Source organism: Hyperolius riggenbachi, chromosome 4, assembly GCF_040937935.1.
Source record: "Hyperolius riggenbachi isolate aHypRig1 chromosome 4, aHypRig1.pri, whole genome shotgun sequence".
NCBI lineage: Eukaryota > Metazoa > Chordata > Amphibia > Anura > Hyperoliidae > Hyperolius > Hyperolius riggenbachi.
The window spans coordinates 466,275,995-466,292,045 of NC_090649.1; the positions used below are offsets into that span (position 1 = coordinate 466,275,995).

At 46.6% G+C, this 16,051-nt stretch overlaps 1 protein-coding gene across 2 annotated transcripts in view; it reads right to left on the minus strand.

Moving 5' to 3' along the window:
- The window catches only part of BROX (BRO1 domain and CAAX motif containing), a 46,206-nt gene that overhangs the window by 8,476 nt on the left and 21,679 nt on the right, over positions 1–16,051 (minus strand). For both annotated transcript variants that reach the window (XM_068232870.1, XM_068232871.1), the window contains exons 5-12: positions 14,493–14,588; positions 13,341–13,413; positions 13,098–13,203; positions 12,335–12,424; positions 9,142–9,227; positions 7,358–7,439; positions 5,966–6,116; positions 1,129–1,288 (exon numbers count right to left, since the gene is read on the minus strand). In XM_068232870.1, coding sequence (XP_068088971.1) covers positions 1,129–1,288; positions 5,966–6,116; positions 7,358–7,439; positions 9,142–9,227; positions 12,335–12,424; positions 13,098–13,203; positions 13,341–13,413; positions 14,493–14,588 — 844 coding nt within the window. The remainder of the gene's footprint in view (positions 1–1,128; positions 1,289–5,965; positions 6,117–7,357; positions 7,440–9,141; positions 9,228–12,334; positions 12,425–13,097; positions 13,204–13,340; positions 13,414–14,492; positions 14,589–16,051) is intronic.

Below are 16,051 nucleotides of genomic sequence, written 5' to 3' on the forward strand. Positions count from 1 at the left end.
CTGTGAAGTCCAGACAAGTCCGGACTCTGCATTCAGTTTTTCTTCACAGATCCATTTTTTCAAGTGAGTAAAGACGGCTGCTATTGAACCGGCCCTAATCCCCAATATGCTGAGATAGCAGACAACTGATTGATCAGATAATTGACGGTTGTGATCATGTAAACACATCTACTTCTACATGTGTCACTTCCTTCTTAATACCAGGTGGCAACATCTTTACTGCTGGCAGGTGCATCACTGCAAAATGTTTGTTTTTTGTTTGTTCCCCAGTGAACAGAAACAACACTTGGTCTCCCAAAATGCACTGGGAGCAGAAGGCCACAAACCTAAAAAGCCTAGGTAAACCTCACTGGGTGGGAGGGTCTACATATCAATATACAGCCATATATAGAGGAAGAAAGGAGTTTCTGATGCTGAAACCAGGATTATTCAAGTCAAACTCGGTATCCTGAATAAAAATACGTTCTGCTATGTTGTTGCTGTGCCTCTCCAAAGGCCAACAGACGAGGAGAACAATAGCGTTAGTCTGATAAAATGTTGCTCAGTCATAGAGGTTTGGGCAGTGGCGTAACTTTCATTAAATTGAGCCCTCCTAGAGAAACTGTGATGGGCCCCCAATGGTCACACCCCTCCCCTTGTCTCCCCCCTTGGTGCCCTTCACGGCCTTGGGGAACAATGGTCATAAAACAATTGTGGCCATCACGATTGTCACCCCCATAACAAGTGTAACCGCAAAAACACCTGATCTGAAGTATAGTCTCCTCTATCACTGGGAGTGAAATAGCTCCCCCTTACAGCTCTGGGCCTCCCCTGTGGTCGCAGAACCCACTCCTCTCTAGTTACCCCCTGGATTTAGGTGTAGAGTATTGAGGAAACCAGGGCTGTATAGTCGGAGTCTGAGCAATTTTGGGTACCTGGAGTCAGTAGTTTCATAAACTGAGGAGTGGGAGTCTGATGATTTTTGTACCAAATCCACAGCCCTGGTAAGTTTTAGAATTTAGACTAAGGAGTCAGAGCTACTTTGGGTACCTGGACTTGAAGTCGGTGGCTTCATAAACTGAGGAGTGGGAGTTAGGATGGTTTTTGTACAGACTTCACAGCCCTGGAGGAAACGTGTGCAGTACTCACACTGTCATCTTTTGGCCTCTTGGTCAGGTCGAAGCCATTCTGCACCTCGGGGGTCCACTGAGAGCTCATAGCCGGGAACTCGAACGGCACCGGCTCCACCAGGCCGTAATTTGCCTTTAGCTCCATCTCCGGCGCCTCCGCTGGGACCTTCTGAAAATAACTACAAAATAGAAAGTTGTCCAGTTATAAAAACCATGAACTTTATTTTCTACACTTTGCTATTCCTAATGTCAGCATTATACAAAGAAATGATCATCCTACAGATGGTCAATGAGATGTTAACTGAGTTGATGTAAATTTTATATTAAATTTTTAAAGAGACTCTGTAACAAAATTTTCATCTTCATTTCTTTTATCCTATAAGTTCCTATACCTGTTCTAATGTGCTCTGTCTAACTGCAGCCTTTTCTTGTTGCACAGTGGCTGTCTTATCTCTGTTATATGATCTAATCTTCTCTCCTCTGTCGGCTCTGTCGGGCTGAGGCAGTCAGGCTGGAATGTGCTGTGCTGCTTGTGATTGCATAGAAGCTATACACACCCTCTCCAGGCCCCTGCACACTCTGTATGACTCACACACGGAGCTACTCTCAGCCTATCACTTGCTATGTCTTTTGTTTGTAAACACTGCATAAAATGGCAATTACAAGCCAGGATTGCAGCAGGGAGAGGCAGAAACAGCACAGATGGGCTCAGGAGAACATAATGAATAGAATGGTATGCTTTTTATTGTAAGAATTTTAGAGTACAGATTCTCTTTAAGCACGATGTTGCAGCTTGGGAATGGAATAAATAAAGTGTACCTGAGACAATAAAAGCAAAAGGATTTATACTTAACCTGGGGCTTCCCCCAGCCTCCTGTAGTCACCCAGTCCCCTCCATTGCACCACTGTCAGCCCCGGTAAAATGCCTGACTGAGACAGTCAGGGACTGTGTATGGGCGATCCTAGACAGGCACAGCCCCTGATCGCCCATAGCCGGAAGTGCTCTGTGCTTGTGCAGTTCCGTAAGATTGTAGCTGTGCTTGCGCAGAAGGGGTGCGCACGCGCGGGACCATGCATGCGAAGTACCCCACAACCTAGCTCGGTCATGGACTTCACAGCACAACAGAGAGTACAGTAAGGACATTGAGGGTGCAAACGGGCCACAGGGGGCTAGAAGGTAAAGTAGTAGTAAGTAAAAATACTTTTAACCCATTCTTCTCAGGATTACTTTAAAGTGTCCTCGAGGTGACATGTGACATGATGAGATAAACGTGTATGTACAGAACAAAGCAGATTAATAACCAGGCTGTTTACTTGCTTTAGAGCTGGTTCACTCGGACATTTTGCTGGCATTAAATGCAGCGTTTTAAAGAGGAGCTGTCAGCCATACTATCTCAGAAAAAAACAAAACACCTATATAAGTAGATAAATACTTGCTCTACTTACATAACATATGTATTGCACTGTCCACGCTTTGATGTTAGTGATTTTTCCACAGTAAAAAAAAAAAAAAAAAAAATCCTTCTTAGCATTTCCCATTTTAACTGTGGCTATTTTGAAGCCAATTCTGATGTCATTTCCTCCCTTACTCTCCTCTGCCTGATTTGCCCGCCCTCCACTATAGAAAGTGCATTGTCTCAGCATGAGAAATATTGGCCAGAGAGGAACCGAGGTGCGGGAGAGGAAACAGGAGGGAAAGAGGCTTCAGCCAATCAGGCTGTATTATAAGTCTGAGGGGAAATAGAGAAGCAAAAAAGGACAACCCAGCATGCCCTGCAACTTCATTTTTGTGTACCAAATGTTGTGTGTACCAAATGAGAGTCAGGTAAACTGGGGAATGATCATTTACTGTATTATTGTTATTGTCTTATGCCTGTCTTGCTTGTATTATGTTACTGTCTATGCCAATCTCTGTCTTTGCTCTGTTGCCGCTGCCATGTGAACCACAACCAATTCCGGGTACGACCTTGGTCGCACTTGGCGAAATAAAAGATTCTGATTTAACAAGAAAAGTAATAGTGATTTTAACTTTTGGATTGCATGGTTAGCATCCTTATTACTTGTTTACCAGATAAAAATAAAGAATTGATTTTATGCCCGACAGTTACTCTTTAACCCTCCTGGCGGTTTGCAAAAAAATCGCCAGGGGGCAGCAAATCTTTTTTTTTAAATTTTTTTTTTTTTTTTTCATGTAGCGAGACAAAGTCTCGCTACATGATAGCCGCTGCTCAGCGGCATCCCCCCAGCCCCTCCGATCGCCGCCGGCGATCAGAGATCCGGAGATCCCGTTCAAAGAACGGGATCTCCCGGAGGGCTTCCCCCGTCGCCATGGCGACGGGGCGGGATGACGTCACCGACGTCATCGACGTCGTGACGTCAAAGGGGATTCCGATCCACCCCATAGAGCTGCCTGGCACTGATTGGCCAGGCAGCGCACGGGGTCTGGGGGGGGGGGCGGCTGCGGCGCGACGGATAGCGGGGTAGCGGCGGCGATCGGGCACTGCACGCAGCTAGCAAAGTGCTAGCTGCGTGCAGCAAAAAAAAAAATTATGCAAATCGGCCCAGCGGGGCCTGAGCAGTGCCTTCCGGCGGCTTACCCCGAGCTCAGCTCGGGCTTACCGCCAGGAAGGTTAACTTCCTTAGCGGTATGCCCGACTGTGTGTCGGGCATACCGCTCTGTGGCCCCAGGATTCCCCCATAAATAAATAATTGTCCCTAATGGCTGTAAATCATCTAGCTAGCACTAGGCTGGCTAGTGCAAGTGTCGGGCACCCCCCGATCGCCACCGATCCCCCTGTTTATACGTTAACCCCCCTGGATCCAGCGATCGCGCAGCCTCCTGGCACAGCTCCGGTCTCTCTATGGGGAGGATCGGGTTTGCGCATGACGTCATCTGCGATCCTCCCCATAGTGAAGACTGGAGCTGTCCAGGGAGGCTGCGCGATCTCTGGATCCAGGCTGGGTAATGTATAACTGGGGAGCAGCAGCGATCGGGGGGTGCCGGACACTCTTACTAGCTAGCCTAGTGCTAGCTAGAGGATTTACAGCCATTAGGGATAATTATTTTAAAATCGGGCACAAAGTAACAAAACCTCCTGAGCGGCATAACGCTCAGGAGGTTAAAAGTAACATAACATAAAAGAAAACCATGGGATATTAAAGAGACACTGAAGTCTCTTAAAAATCATCTTTTTATTATATGTAATATGATAGCCCTACCTAAACCGCTGCATCCCCGTCGCTGAAATCTATCTAAATACCCCCTAACTCCCCTCTCCCTCTCCCCCGCAAAATCTTGGTTGTGGATTTTGCTGCCCTGTACGCTTCCGTGTGAGGCAGGGCTATGAGCTGCAGCTCTGCCTCACATGCGTCTGTCACCGGCGGATCTCCGCCTCTCCCCGCCCCTCTCAGTAACGGAAGACAGAGGGGCGGGGAAGAGTCGGCGATCTGGGCTGACAGACGTGCTGAGAGGCAGAGCTGCGGCTCATTGCCCTGCCTCACACGGAAGCGCTGCACGGATCGCCCCCCGGGGAGTTAGGGGGGTTGTAGATTACAGCGGCGGGGATGCGGCAGTTTAGGTAGGGCTATCATATTACACAGCATTTTTATAATTAAAAGATGATTTTTAAGAGACTTCAGAGTCTCTTTAAAGTCATTTTTAGGCGTAGGAGGATAAATATTATTGTTGAGTATAATTTCATCTCGGGTTCACTTTAAATGCAGTCGCTGATGATTTTGACATACATACAACTGCATATACATATAACTGCTGGACACCATGACTAACGTACCCAATGCAGTGTTCTCCCCAGAAATTGTTTCCAGCTGGGTGGCATGAAATAGTAGCCGGGTGGCATGAAAAAGTAGCTGGGTGGGGTGAGATGAAAATGCAGGGCCAGTGCTTCTGTGAGCAACTCTGCTTACAGCATAGGAGTATGTGAGCCGATGACAGCTGGGTGGTCACCAAAACTAGCCGGGTGGAGAACCCGGCTAAAAGAGCCTGGGGAGAACACTGCAATGATTATTACCCAATACCAGCGCTTATTCATCATTTAGTGTCCTCAGACAGGGGATTGCTAAAATGACACTAGAGAAACCTGTATGGCCTTTAGATTTTGGCGGTAGTCTAGTTGAGGAGACCCACAGCCACTTCCTGCTTGTGGCAATTTGTAAGAAATGGTGGACCCGGGGGAAACGCTATCTACACCACCAACCGAATAGGTTTAGTAACGTTTCGAGAGCAGAGGCGGTAGCTGATGCAAGTAAAGTGGCTGAAGGCTGTGGGCGAGGGCCCTGGTGTGCAATTTTTAAGACTATCGCAAACGATAATCTAGATAGCGAAGATCTACCGTTGTATGTAATGTCACACAGGTACGTCTCATTTACCAGCACCCTGGATTTCACAGTCTGGAGACAGCCAATCAAAAAAGCATCCTGGATTTCATAGTTTGGAGACAGCCAATCAAATAAGCACCCTGGATTTCATAGTATGGAGACAGCCAATCAAATAAGCACCCTGGATTTCACAGTCTGGAGATAGCCAATCAAATAAGCATCCTGGATTTCATAGTCTGGGGACAGCCAATCAAATAAGCACCCTGGATTTCACAGTCTGGAGACAACCAATCAGATAAGCACCCTGGATTTTACGATCAATTGGAGTGATCGTGACAGTGTCCCTACTCACGAGTCCCCCAGGGAGAGCACAGCGCTATAAGAACCCAGATACGCCCGTGACACCAATTTCCCACACACTGGAACAAATGGGAGCTGGCCAATCACAGGAGCGCCGTTCTTCTGTTTACATTACTCAATAAAAACCTTTTCTTTCTCATTTGAAGACAGTGTTGACTTACATGAATCCGTTCTCCCTCTGGCACTTCTCCAGCGTATTCTTCACCTGCGTCCCCAGCTTCCTGAAGAACAGATGTTCAGATGGCTTCGCCGTGGTCCCGGGTCCCTTCGTCTTACCGTATTCCTTACACAAGGCTTCGGCTTTGCCATAAACTGCGCAGGGAGGGGGGGGGGGGGGGGGGGAGGGAAACAGTTTTTATTCCTGAAGCAATAGAAAAAAAAGTTAGATACTCACCTCAGTACAGGTAGTCCCCGGTTAACAAACGAGATAGGGACTGTAGTTCATTCTTAACCCGAATCTGTTCTTAAGTCAGAACACTGTGCCATCTCTGTCCACTTTGCCTCCTATGTGCCTCCAATGTCCCCCTCTGTGCCAGTTTGTCCCCTTCAGTGCCTTAGTTCCTCCTCCTCTGTGCCTGTTTGCTCCCCCCGGTGTCCATCTGTCTCCCTCTGTGCTCGTTTGCCCTCCCTCTGTGCTTCTCTTTGTACTCTTCAGTGCCTCTTTCGTCCCTCTGTGCCTCTCTTTGCCCCCCCCCCCCCCCTTTGTGTGCCTCTGTTTGTCCCCTCGCCATACCCCCCCCCCCCCTTCCATGCCTCTTTCAGCCCCAAGAAGTAATTTGTGTCCCTTGCTGCAGCTCCAGTCTGATCTGCGGTCCTGCTGGAAGCCAGTAAGGCGTAGTACTGTTAGTACTGTACTGGTGATGTGGGCCCGTCCTCCTACGGTGGGGGTGCACATAAGATGTCGGGGGTTGGCGATCCTTAGAGGCTGCCTGCGTGACCCCGGAGAAGACAGGAGCAGCGACAAGGGAGACAAATGACTTCTAAGGGCTGGAAGAAGCCCCAGGTAAGGAAAGGTAGATTTAATTTGTCACCTCGGAAGTCCTTTAAGGCTTCGTTCACATTGCGTTCCAATCGAGTGTCCATCTGAGTTGCCCTTTTTGTGAGGCGATTTTTTTTTTAAACTTTCCAGGCGCTTGGGTGGGCATTGCATTTTTGTTAAAAACACTTTAAGCGCTTTTCCTGAGCGTTTTTTTTAATTCACTCCCTGACGTAAAAGACCCGGAAAAGAATAAATATAATGTATTTATTCTTAAAACCGCGAACACAATCGCTAAACAAAGCGATTTTGTGAGTGTTTTGCGTTTTTTCCTACACCTTCCATTTGAGGCGGAATCGCTCCGAAAATGGTCTGCGCAGTGCTTTACTGACCACACAGCGCACGACCCGTGCCGATATGAACCTTCTCACATAGACATTCATTGCACAGGCGTTCAGGGGGCGATTTTAAAAAGCGCACTTAGGTGAAAAAAAGTAAGAAAACGCCTGCAGTGTGAACGATTCCCAAGTGCAAGTAAACCAACAGTTTAATAATCCATCTCCAGTACAATACTTACATTTCTCAGACTCCTGTAGGGACCTTATTGCTTCTCCGCATTTGTCGGCGGCCAGAAGAGTCTGGCCATGATAGCAGTATGCCTACGGAGGAAGCGAATAATCATCAATGTCAACAGGAAGGAGACAGCAAAATAGTCAATACACATTTCTACTTCACTGGTATTGTATAACATTCTGGTTGTTTTATAAAACTTTTTGACTATTCAAAAAAAATGACAATTTCTAAAATCTGGTGAACAGGAAAAGTACCGTAAATCACAGCAGATAAGGCAAACTTATGTATATGGAGATCTTGGGCCTAAAGCGGAACAGTAAACTTTAAAAAAAAACAGTTTCACTTAACTGGGGCTTCCCCAAGCCTCCAGCAGCCGTCCTGCCCCACGCCGGTCCTGCACGATCCTCCGTTCTGCCGCCGCCAGCTAGTTTTGTTACAGTCGACTTACAAGTTGACTGCAACTGCGCCTGTGCGCCCCGGGTGCGTTCCAGTCCTCAATAGCGTCCTGCTATTATAGTATATACGCGAAGAAAACTTTGCACAGTTGCTGTCAACTTGTAAGTCGACAGTAACAAAACTAGCTGGCGGCGGCAGAATGGAGGATTGTGCAGGACCGGCGCGGGATAGGACGGCTGCTGGGGGCTCGGGGAAGCCCCAGGTAAGTGAAACTGTGTTTTTTTTTTTTTTTAGGTTTACAGTTACACTTTAAAGTGGGGAGGGTTGGCCCATCCATGGGTGATATGCATTGGAAGAATGGCAAGACAAGACAAATAACATTTATATTGCGCTTTTCTCCTGGCGGACTCAAAGCGCCAGAGCTGCAGCCACTAGGACGCGCTCTATAGGCAGTAGCAGTGTAAGGGAGACTTGCCTAAGGTCTCCTACTGAATAGGTGCTGGCTTACTGAACAGACAGAGCCGAGATTCGAACCCTGGTCTCCTGTGTCAGAGGCAGAGCCCTTAACCATCCAGCCACTGCACACCATCCAGCCACTGCCAAAAAGCATAGCTACCTCTACTCATCAGTTTTGTAATTCACCGCTAGAGCTCCAGGCTGACTGCGGTCACAGGACAGTGAGCCTGGACCTCTAGTGCAGAGTTGAGAAGCTGCTGGGGAGTGGCTTAGACCTGCTGGAATAGGATGCAGTGAGGTCACCACATTGCTCCTCCCATCAGATCTGCTAGAACAGGATGCAATGAGGTCACCACATTGCCTCACTCCTTAGACCTACTTGACCAGGATGCCGTGAGGTCACCACATTGCCCCAACCCTCAGACCTGCTGTAATAAGATTCAGTGAGGTCTCCACATTGCCCCTCCACTCAGACCTGCTCTAGAAGGCTGCAGTGAGGTCTCCACATTGCCCCGCCCATCAGACCTGCTCTAACAGGATGCAGTGAGGTCACCACATTGCGCCTCCACTCAGACCTGCTCTAGAAGGATGCAGTAAGGTCACCACATTGCCCCACCCCTCAGACCTGCTGGGATAGGATGCAGTGAGGTCACTACATTGCTCCTCCCCTCAGACCTGCTTGAACAGGTACTGCCTGTGCTCGCTTGCTGAAGCATTGAAAAGAAAATGTGACTCCCAATTTTTAACTGAATTAAGATACAGCACTAACGTATACTTTATGTTCTAGACTAGAGTATGACAATTTCTGATATGGTGAACTTCTGATATAGTAAACTAGTTACTATAAAGGGATTCTACTGTACTTTGACAGAGAGAACAAGTCTGATCCGGAGGTCCCTTACAGGCTGGAGGGGAGCGACAGGACAGGCTACTTACATAGGCCATATAGAAGCACATCTTCAGCTGGGTGTAACTCTTCCACTTTGCAATGTACTCCGGATCCAGGCTGGTGAGGGTGTGATCTGCAGCAGACAGAAAAGGTCACACTAATCTGCTTTCTGGAAATACTCCTAACAAGAGTAACAATCATCCTCATATTTATACTGCACATTTTCCTGCCACATACAACCAATGTCAATTCCCAGCCTGTGTTACAGTAATGGCAGTGTGATGATTTGCTCAGCTGCCTGTGCAGACAGGCAGCCCTTTGACCATTGTGTAAGTTTGCATGCTGCAGGACTCTGGAAAGAAGAGTTTCTGTCAGTTTTGCAGCTTGTGCTTGCAGAGGAATTTGCATACGTTGTCATGCAAATTGCCTGGCCACATTCATTGGAGGCGTGTACTATAAGTACTATGTCTTTCCCACAGTGCTTTGCTGGTCATTTCCCTTCCTTGCTCAGTTCCTGATGGACACTGCTGGAGTGTCAGCCATTGCTATCTAGTATAGTTAATTCCTGGGGGTTGCTTTAGGCTCCCCTTCTAGCCCAGTCAGGTTGTATTGTCTGTATTGCCTGTTCTGTCTTGTCTTGCCTGTTTGCCATTGTCCTGTCCCTATGGTGGTTGACAGGAAATGGTTCTGATCTGTGTTCTTGGAGTATAGCTGGTGCAGCGGTTGCTACCAGCTGTCTCTTCTGTTCTGTTTCCTGGGATCGCGCTAGCTACTTTGTGCTGGCGCTGGGGATCCTTCTGTTCTGTCTTGTCGGTCGCGATTGCGCTGTCACCAACGGCGGTTGATAGCGAATCGTTCTGTCTTGCTGAGATCGCACTAGCCGCTAGCGTTAGCGGCTGAGGATCTTTCTGATCTGTGTTCCTGCTTGGATCACACTTGCTCTGGCGGAAGAGCGGTGGATCCTTCCTGCCTAGTTCTTGTTTTTCGTGTGTCTGTCTTGTCCGCTGCGCTTGCTACAGGCTCGGTGAGGTAACCGTTAAGCAAGCGCTCGCGTCCCCTGTTTCATGTTTGTCTGTTTATGGTTAGTTAGGCGTGCTTGTCTCTATTGTGCTTATCACGTGGAGATCGCGCATAACCGCGTGCACTGTTGCGAATGAGTGCGGTGTTCGCGGTTAGCTAGCGGTTGTTATTTTCCGTATCTCCTTATTGTATTTGCTGTGCCTTTGCTACCCTCGTATTCTATTCTGTTCTGCCTTGTGTCATGTCTCGCGATCGCACCTCTCGCGATCGCGTTCCTATTTCGTATCTGCTGTTGTGTGTGCGCGGTCGCGGAGTGGCGACTGGATTGGCGCACACACATACAACCTATCCCTTTTGCTCAATCTCATTCGCAATCGCCTCTCTTGCGATTGCGTTCTGCGCTTCGTACAATTCCTGTCTGGCACTTGTGGAGGTACAGAGGATTGGTTCCTCTGCACTCCCCAGCGCCATCTGCCGACAGGAATTTCCCTCTACAGGTGCATAGCACCTTTTGCTGGGTTCCTGCAAATTATACGCTTGTGGAGGATCTCCGCCGTGTCAGCGCACGCGTTGTGCGCTGATCACGGGGAAAGTTCCACAATCGTGACAGGCAGCCAGCTAAAGGAGAGCAACATCTGCCCTTTAAAAAGGAACTTTGCAAAGTGAGAGGATAACATGTACCGGAGACAGGGTGGGGGTAAAATTCATACATATCTGGGGCTGCCCCTGCCCCTTCAGACCTTTGGCTCCTTTACCATCCTCCTAGGCCGCTTCCATCCACAGCTAAGGTCCTCTGATATCTCTACTGTCGGTGCATGCGCAGCTCAGCTGTGAGTTTGCCACCATCACACTCCCTTTGCCAGGAGCGTTCTGCACCTGCGCAGGACACTCCTGGCGATGTGAGCACAATGGGGGAGCGTGAGGCTAAACTGGGCATGTGCAGTACTCCCCGACTGGAGAAATGTCAGAGGACCCTAGCGGAGAATTGTGGTGGCCTGGGAGGATGGTGAGGGAGCCAAAGGTCTGAAGGGGGCTGGGGAAAGCCTCAGGTATGTATGAATTTTACCCTACCCCCCTCCCAGGTTTCCTTTAAAGGAATACTGTAGGGGGGTCAGGGGAAAATGGGCTGAACTTACCCGGGGCTTCTAATGGTCCCCGATAGACATCCTGTGCCCGCGCAGCCACTCACCGATGCTCCGCCTCCAGTTTACTTCTGGAATTTCAGACTTTAAAGTCTGAAAACCACTGCGCCTGCGTAGCTGTGTCCTCGCTTCCCCTGATGTCCCCTGATGTCACTAGGAGCGCACGGGCGCAGGCACAGACCATACTGGGCTTGTGCTATACACTCCTGGTGACATCAGCGGGAGCAAGGACATGGCTACGCAGGCGCAGTGGTTTTCAGACTTTAAAGTCTGAAATTCCAGAAGTGAACCGGAGGCAGAGCCAGAGCATCGGTGAGCGGCTGCGCGGGCACAGGATGTCTGCAGGTGACCATTAGAAGCCTCTGGTAAGTTCAACTAATTTTTCCCTGACCCCTCTACAGTATTCCTTTAAGAAATAGAAGATAGATAAAGAAATGTTTGCTACTACATTCCTTCAGTTTGATCCACCAAGAGAGTTACGACAGTGCAGGAAAATAATGGTGGGCACACAATATATTGACACTTTGGGCACAATTTTGACATCCTTCACTTAGGGATGCACTCACTTTTGCCAGTGTTTTAGTCATCAACCTCTTTAGCGGTAACCCCGAGTCAGGCTCGGGACGGAAATCCGCAGCTCAGAGTGGTAATCCCGTGCCTGAGTGAGTTATATGCAGGAGCTGCTGCAGATCTCTCTGTGGTATGGTTTTTATTTTTCTAGTTTTTAATGGTCCTGTGAAAAAAGCTTGTGAAAAAAATTTCACGGCTTTTAGACACTAAATCTGGAAATGATCATAACAGCAGGGAGGTTTATGGCTTTGCATCGAGTTATTTTAATAGGACAGCAAATTTACACCATTATATAAGCTGTACGCTGACTACTTCACAATGTGTCAAAAGTGTCATCTGCAGTGTTGTCCCATGAAAAGATAATATATATTTTTTTTTTTCAAAAATGTGAGAGGTGTACTCACTTTTGTATACGATCTATATCTACACATACACACATTCATTTTTATCTCATTTTGCATTCCCTCTATGAGCGTTTTTTTTTTGTAGCTGCCACCAGTGTACTTACCGACTCTCTGGTAAAAATTGGCGGTTTCATAGGACAGTGCGGCTACTAATCCCGGATTGTGCTTCAGTTCAACGGCCCGAGCGATGGTCACTGTGCAGAGGATGAGAAGGAGAACATTGTGACAAATCACAACTGTTTATCTCATCAGTTTGTTTTTACCTTGAGTGATATATATATAATAATATTTTAAAGGATACCTGAGGTGACATGTGACATGATGAGATAGACATGTGTATGTACAGTGCCTAGCACACAAATAACTATGCTGTGTTCCTTTTTTTCTTTCTCTGCTTGAAAGAGTTCATACATCATGCCATGTATGCCACCTTCATACATCAGGTATGCAAGTGGCAGTTCCTGTCGGAGTGAGGACTCGGTCAGACTACAATGTGACCCTCAATGATAAGAAATTACAACTATAAAACAACTTTCCTAGCAGAAAATGGCTTTTGAGAGCAGGAAAAGATAAAAAGGGTCAATCGTTCATAGATTTTAGCTCCTGCATACGTCAATGAATGTGTCATTGAGCAAAAACAATAAAACAGTAAAAACTTAAAAAGTAGATTTAAATATAAAATAAAACTGTGGAATACCTTGAAAAGTCATTTTTAGGAGAAGGAGGATAGATACATTTGTTTATTTCATTAGTTTATTTTCACCTCGGGTTTCCTTTAAAATCTCACTTCTATGAAATGCAACTGTAAAAATGAATCCTAAAGTACGGCATAAATAATAACAGGTCAGCAGAGAGGTCCCCCCATACCTTCCTGTGCCTCTGCCTGGCATTGGATGATATAAGCGTCAATCACCCGGGTTTCCAAGTCCCGCCCCTTTTCAACTGGAGTGATGAGCTTAGGGATGTGAGCTTCCTGGGCAAAGAAAAGAAAAAAAATGACATACCCTAATAAAGAAAATATCTGAAACGGGGTATCCAAAAACAAAATTTACACACAAGAACCAGGGGTAACTGGAATGCCCAGCCCAAAACAACGTGCAACTGTCTCACCTTTAAATGTTTGAAAATTCCTGCAGCAACCTTCATACTTTTGTGGACATTTTTGGCCTCGTCTTCCGTGATGCTGTAAGGAAAGGCAGAGCGGACAGACTGAGCAATACGAAGCATTGTCTAGCAGTCACACCCTCAGGTATAACCCATAATGCATCTGGCTGGAAGTTTGTGTGGATAATGTGAAATCAATTCAATTTCACAATCGTAATTACGTATAATTGTGATCGCTAAATGTTATGTGAAAGTGAAGTTAGTACATAATGACTATCACAAGGAAAGAAGGAGGCAAGGGGGACAGAGGTGGTACACAGGGTCTTAGTGGAGGCAGAGGTGATACAGAGGGGGGCACTAAGAGAACAGGGGGACAGAGGTGACATAGTGGGTGACACTGGAGGCACAGAGGAGGTATAGGGGACAGAGATGGCAAAGTGTTCTGACTTAAGAACAAATTCAAGTTAAAAACAAACCTACAGTCCCTGTATTATTCATGAACAGGGAACTACCTGTACATGCAAGAACATTTTAAAGCATTCCTGGTGGGTAAAAACATTAATTCTCAATGCAGAGAGCAGTACAAGGTTATACTGCTCTGCTAATCGGAAAATGTAATCAATGCTGGTTAGGAGCTCTTTGGTCTCTTCAGTCTGCTCCCTCCTCTGCTGAAGTGACTGGTCAGTTGTTGCCATGGCGACATGTCTTTTCAGCAGGGCAGGTAGGGGGAGCAGAGAAAAGAGACCAGGCAGAGAGCTTAAAGCGAAAGTGATTACATTTGCGGATCAGCAGAGAAGTATAAACTTGTACAACTCTCTGCTTTGAAATTAAACGTTTTCGCACACCTGGAATGCTTCAGAATATTCTTCTATGTACCTAAGAGCTTACATTTTGAGTTTAAAAAGAAACTGTGACCGAGAATTGAACTTCATCCCAATCAGTAGCTGAAACCCCCTTTTACATGAGAAATCTATTCCTTTTCTCAAACAGATCAATCATCAGGGGGGGGGGGGGGGGTGTATGTTACTGCAGCTATTCCTTTGTGTCATCTTGGCATGGCTGGACTTCACGTCCGCACTGATGCAGCCCAGTAATATGTGGCCTCTGATCTGGAGAAGCTGTGGTAAGTGAGATGTAACATTCCCCCGATATACTCACTCTTCCTTCCCAGCCAGTCGCGAGGCATATTTGGTATACCACAGAGCCACGTTAAATGCCATGGAGATCAGCTCAAACTCGGCGTCCTGCTGAGAACTGCAGAGAAACAATACAGACATGCAGTGAGGACGACATGCATAATCATAAAAGTCAGTTATTATAATTATTTAGTATTTATATAGCGCCGTGTGTTATTTATCACACATTTGTAACGCAGCAACCAAAGCGCATAAGCTTGTCTCAGATCAGTACATACAGTAGTTGCTGTTTGTGAAGGGTTACAGGGGAAAAAGTTACGTGATCATAAATGCCAGACTAAACAGGTGTTGTTTCAGTTTTGATTTAAATGCCTCCAGGGTTGGAGCTGTCTTCACTGGGTGTGGCAAGGCATTCCAAAGGGTAGGGGCAGCATGACAGAAGGCTCTGGCTCCAAAGGTTTTGAGTTGGACAGTCAGCAACTTTATATGAGGGGTAATAGGGTGACCAGCAATCTTTACCTCCTCCTAAAGACTGAGCGCAATGTGCTCATTTGCATAGGTTGTCATTTCCAGGAGGCGTGGCTTCAGCAGGACACACCCTTCTGCATAAACTAGCCCACTACAGTGGTGACTCTGCATTACTGCAGTGTGGCCAGGCTCTGACCCAGAGATAAGCAGGTCCACAAGGATCTGAACATCCCTGGAGGTAAAATGAGGGCATCAAGAAATGCTGTCCAAGGTACTTTGAATTTATTTTTTAAATAAAAGTAAATATGATAAAAAAAACAAACAAGTTTTATTAAAAAGGAATTTTTTTCCTATCCACATAACCAGTCAATAAGAAATACTCTAACTGAAACCCAATTATTAGAAAGTTAAAGTGGACTTGAACTGTTGCACAGGACACAAGGAAAACATAACAGAAATGCACCCTGTATGTATTTCAAGAGTTTAGCCTGTCTAATTCCTCCCCCATCTGTGTCTAATCATTAGTTGTAATTTGATCTCCCCCATGTCACATGACTGCTTAGGGCAGATAAGCAGATTTGAAAGTACAGGCTGTAAACAATATGTCTGCTTCCATGAATCAGGAAGTAGAAACTGTGCAGAATTATTTTGGGATTTGTATCAGCTGGAACAAAGAAATATTTTTTGTTTAAAGGTTATTATGCTGTTGTGTATCTTTTAGAGCAGCGAGGAGTTCTGAGTTCAGGTCCACTTTAAACCAATGGGGCAGGGCTAAGTGCAGGAAAGGGTGGGGCTAATCTCCAACTTGTAAATTGAAGGCCTGCTTGTAGAGAGGGCACCAGGAATACTAGCTACAGAGATACTGCTACATGAGCATTACCACAGAAACACGTACAGACCACAAGGTGGCAGTATTGTCAATCACATTACATCACACTGCATTCATTCAAGCAGTGATTTTCAAGTTGTATACAGAATTTGCATAATCTTGCACCAGCTTTGAATTATTTGCATCTCGTTGTCAATCCCTGTTCAGGAACAACTTAGCTGCCAAGAAAGTGCATTGTTTCCTCTAGAAATCTCTGGTAACGGAGTCCATTGTGACCAAAGTTC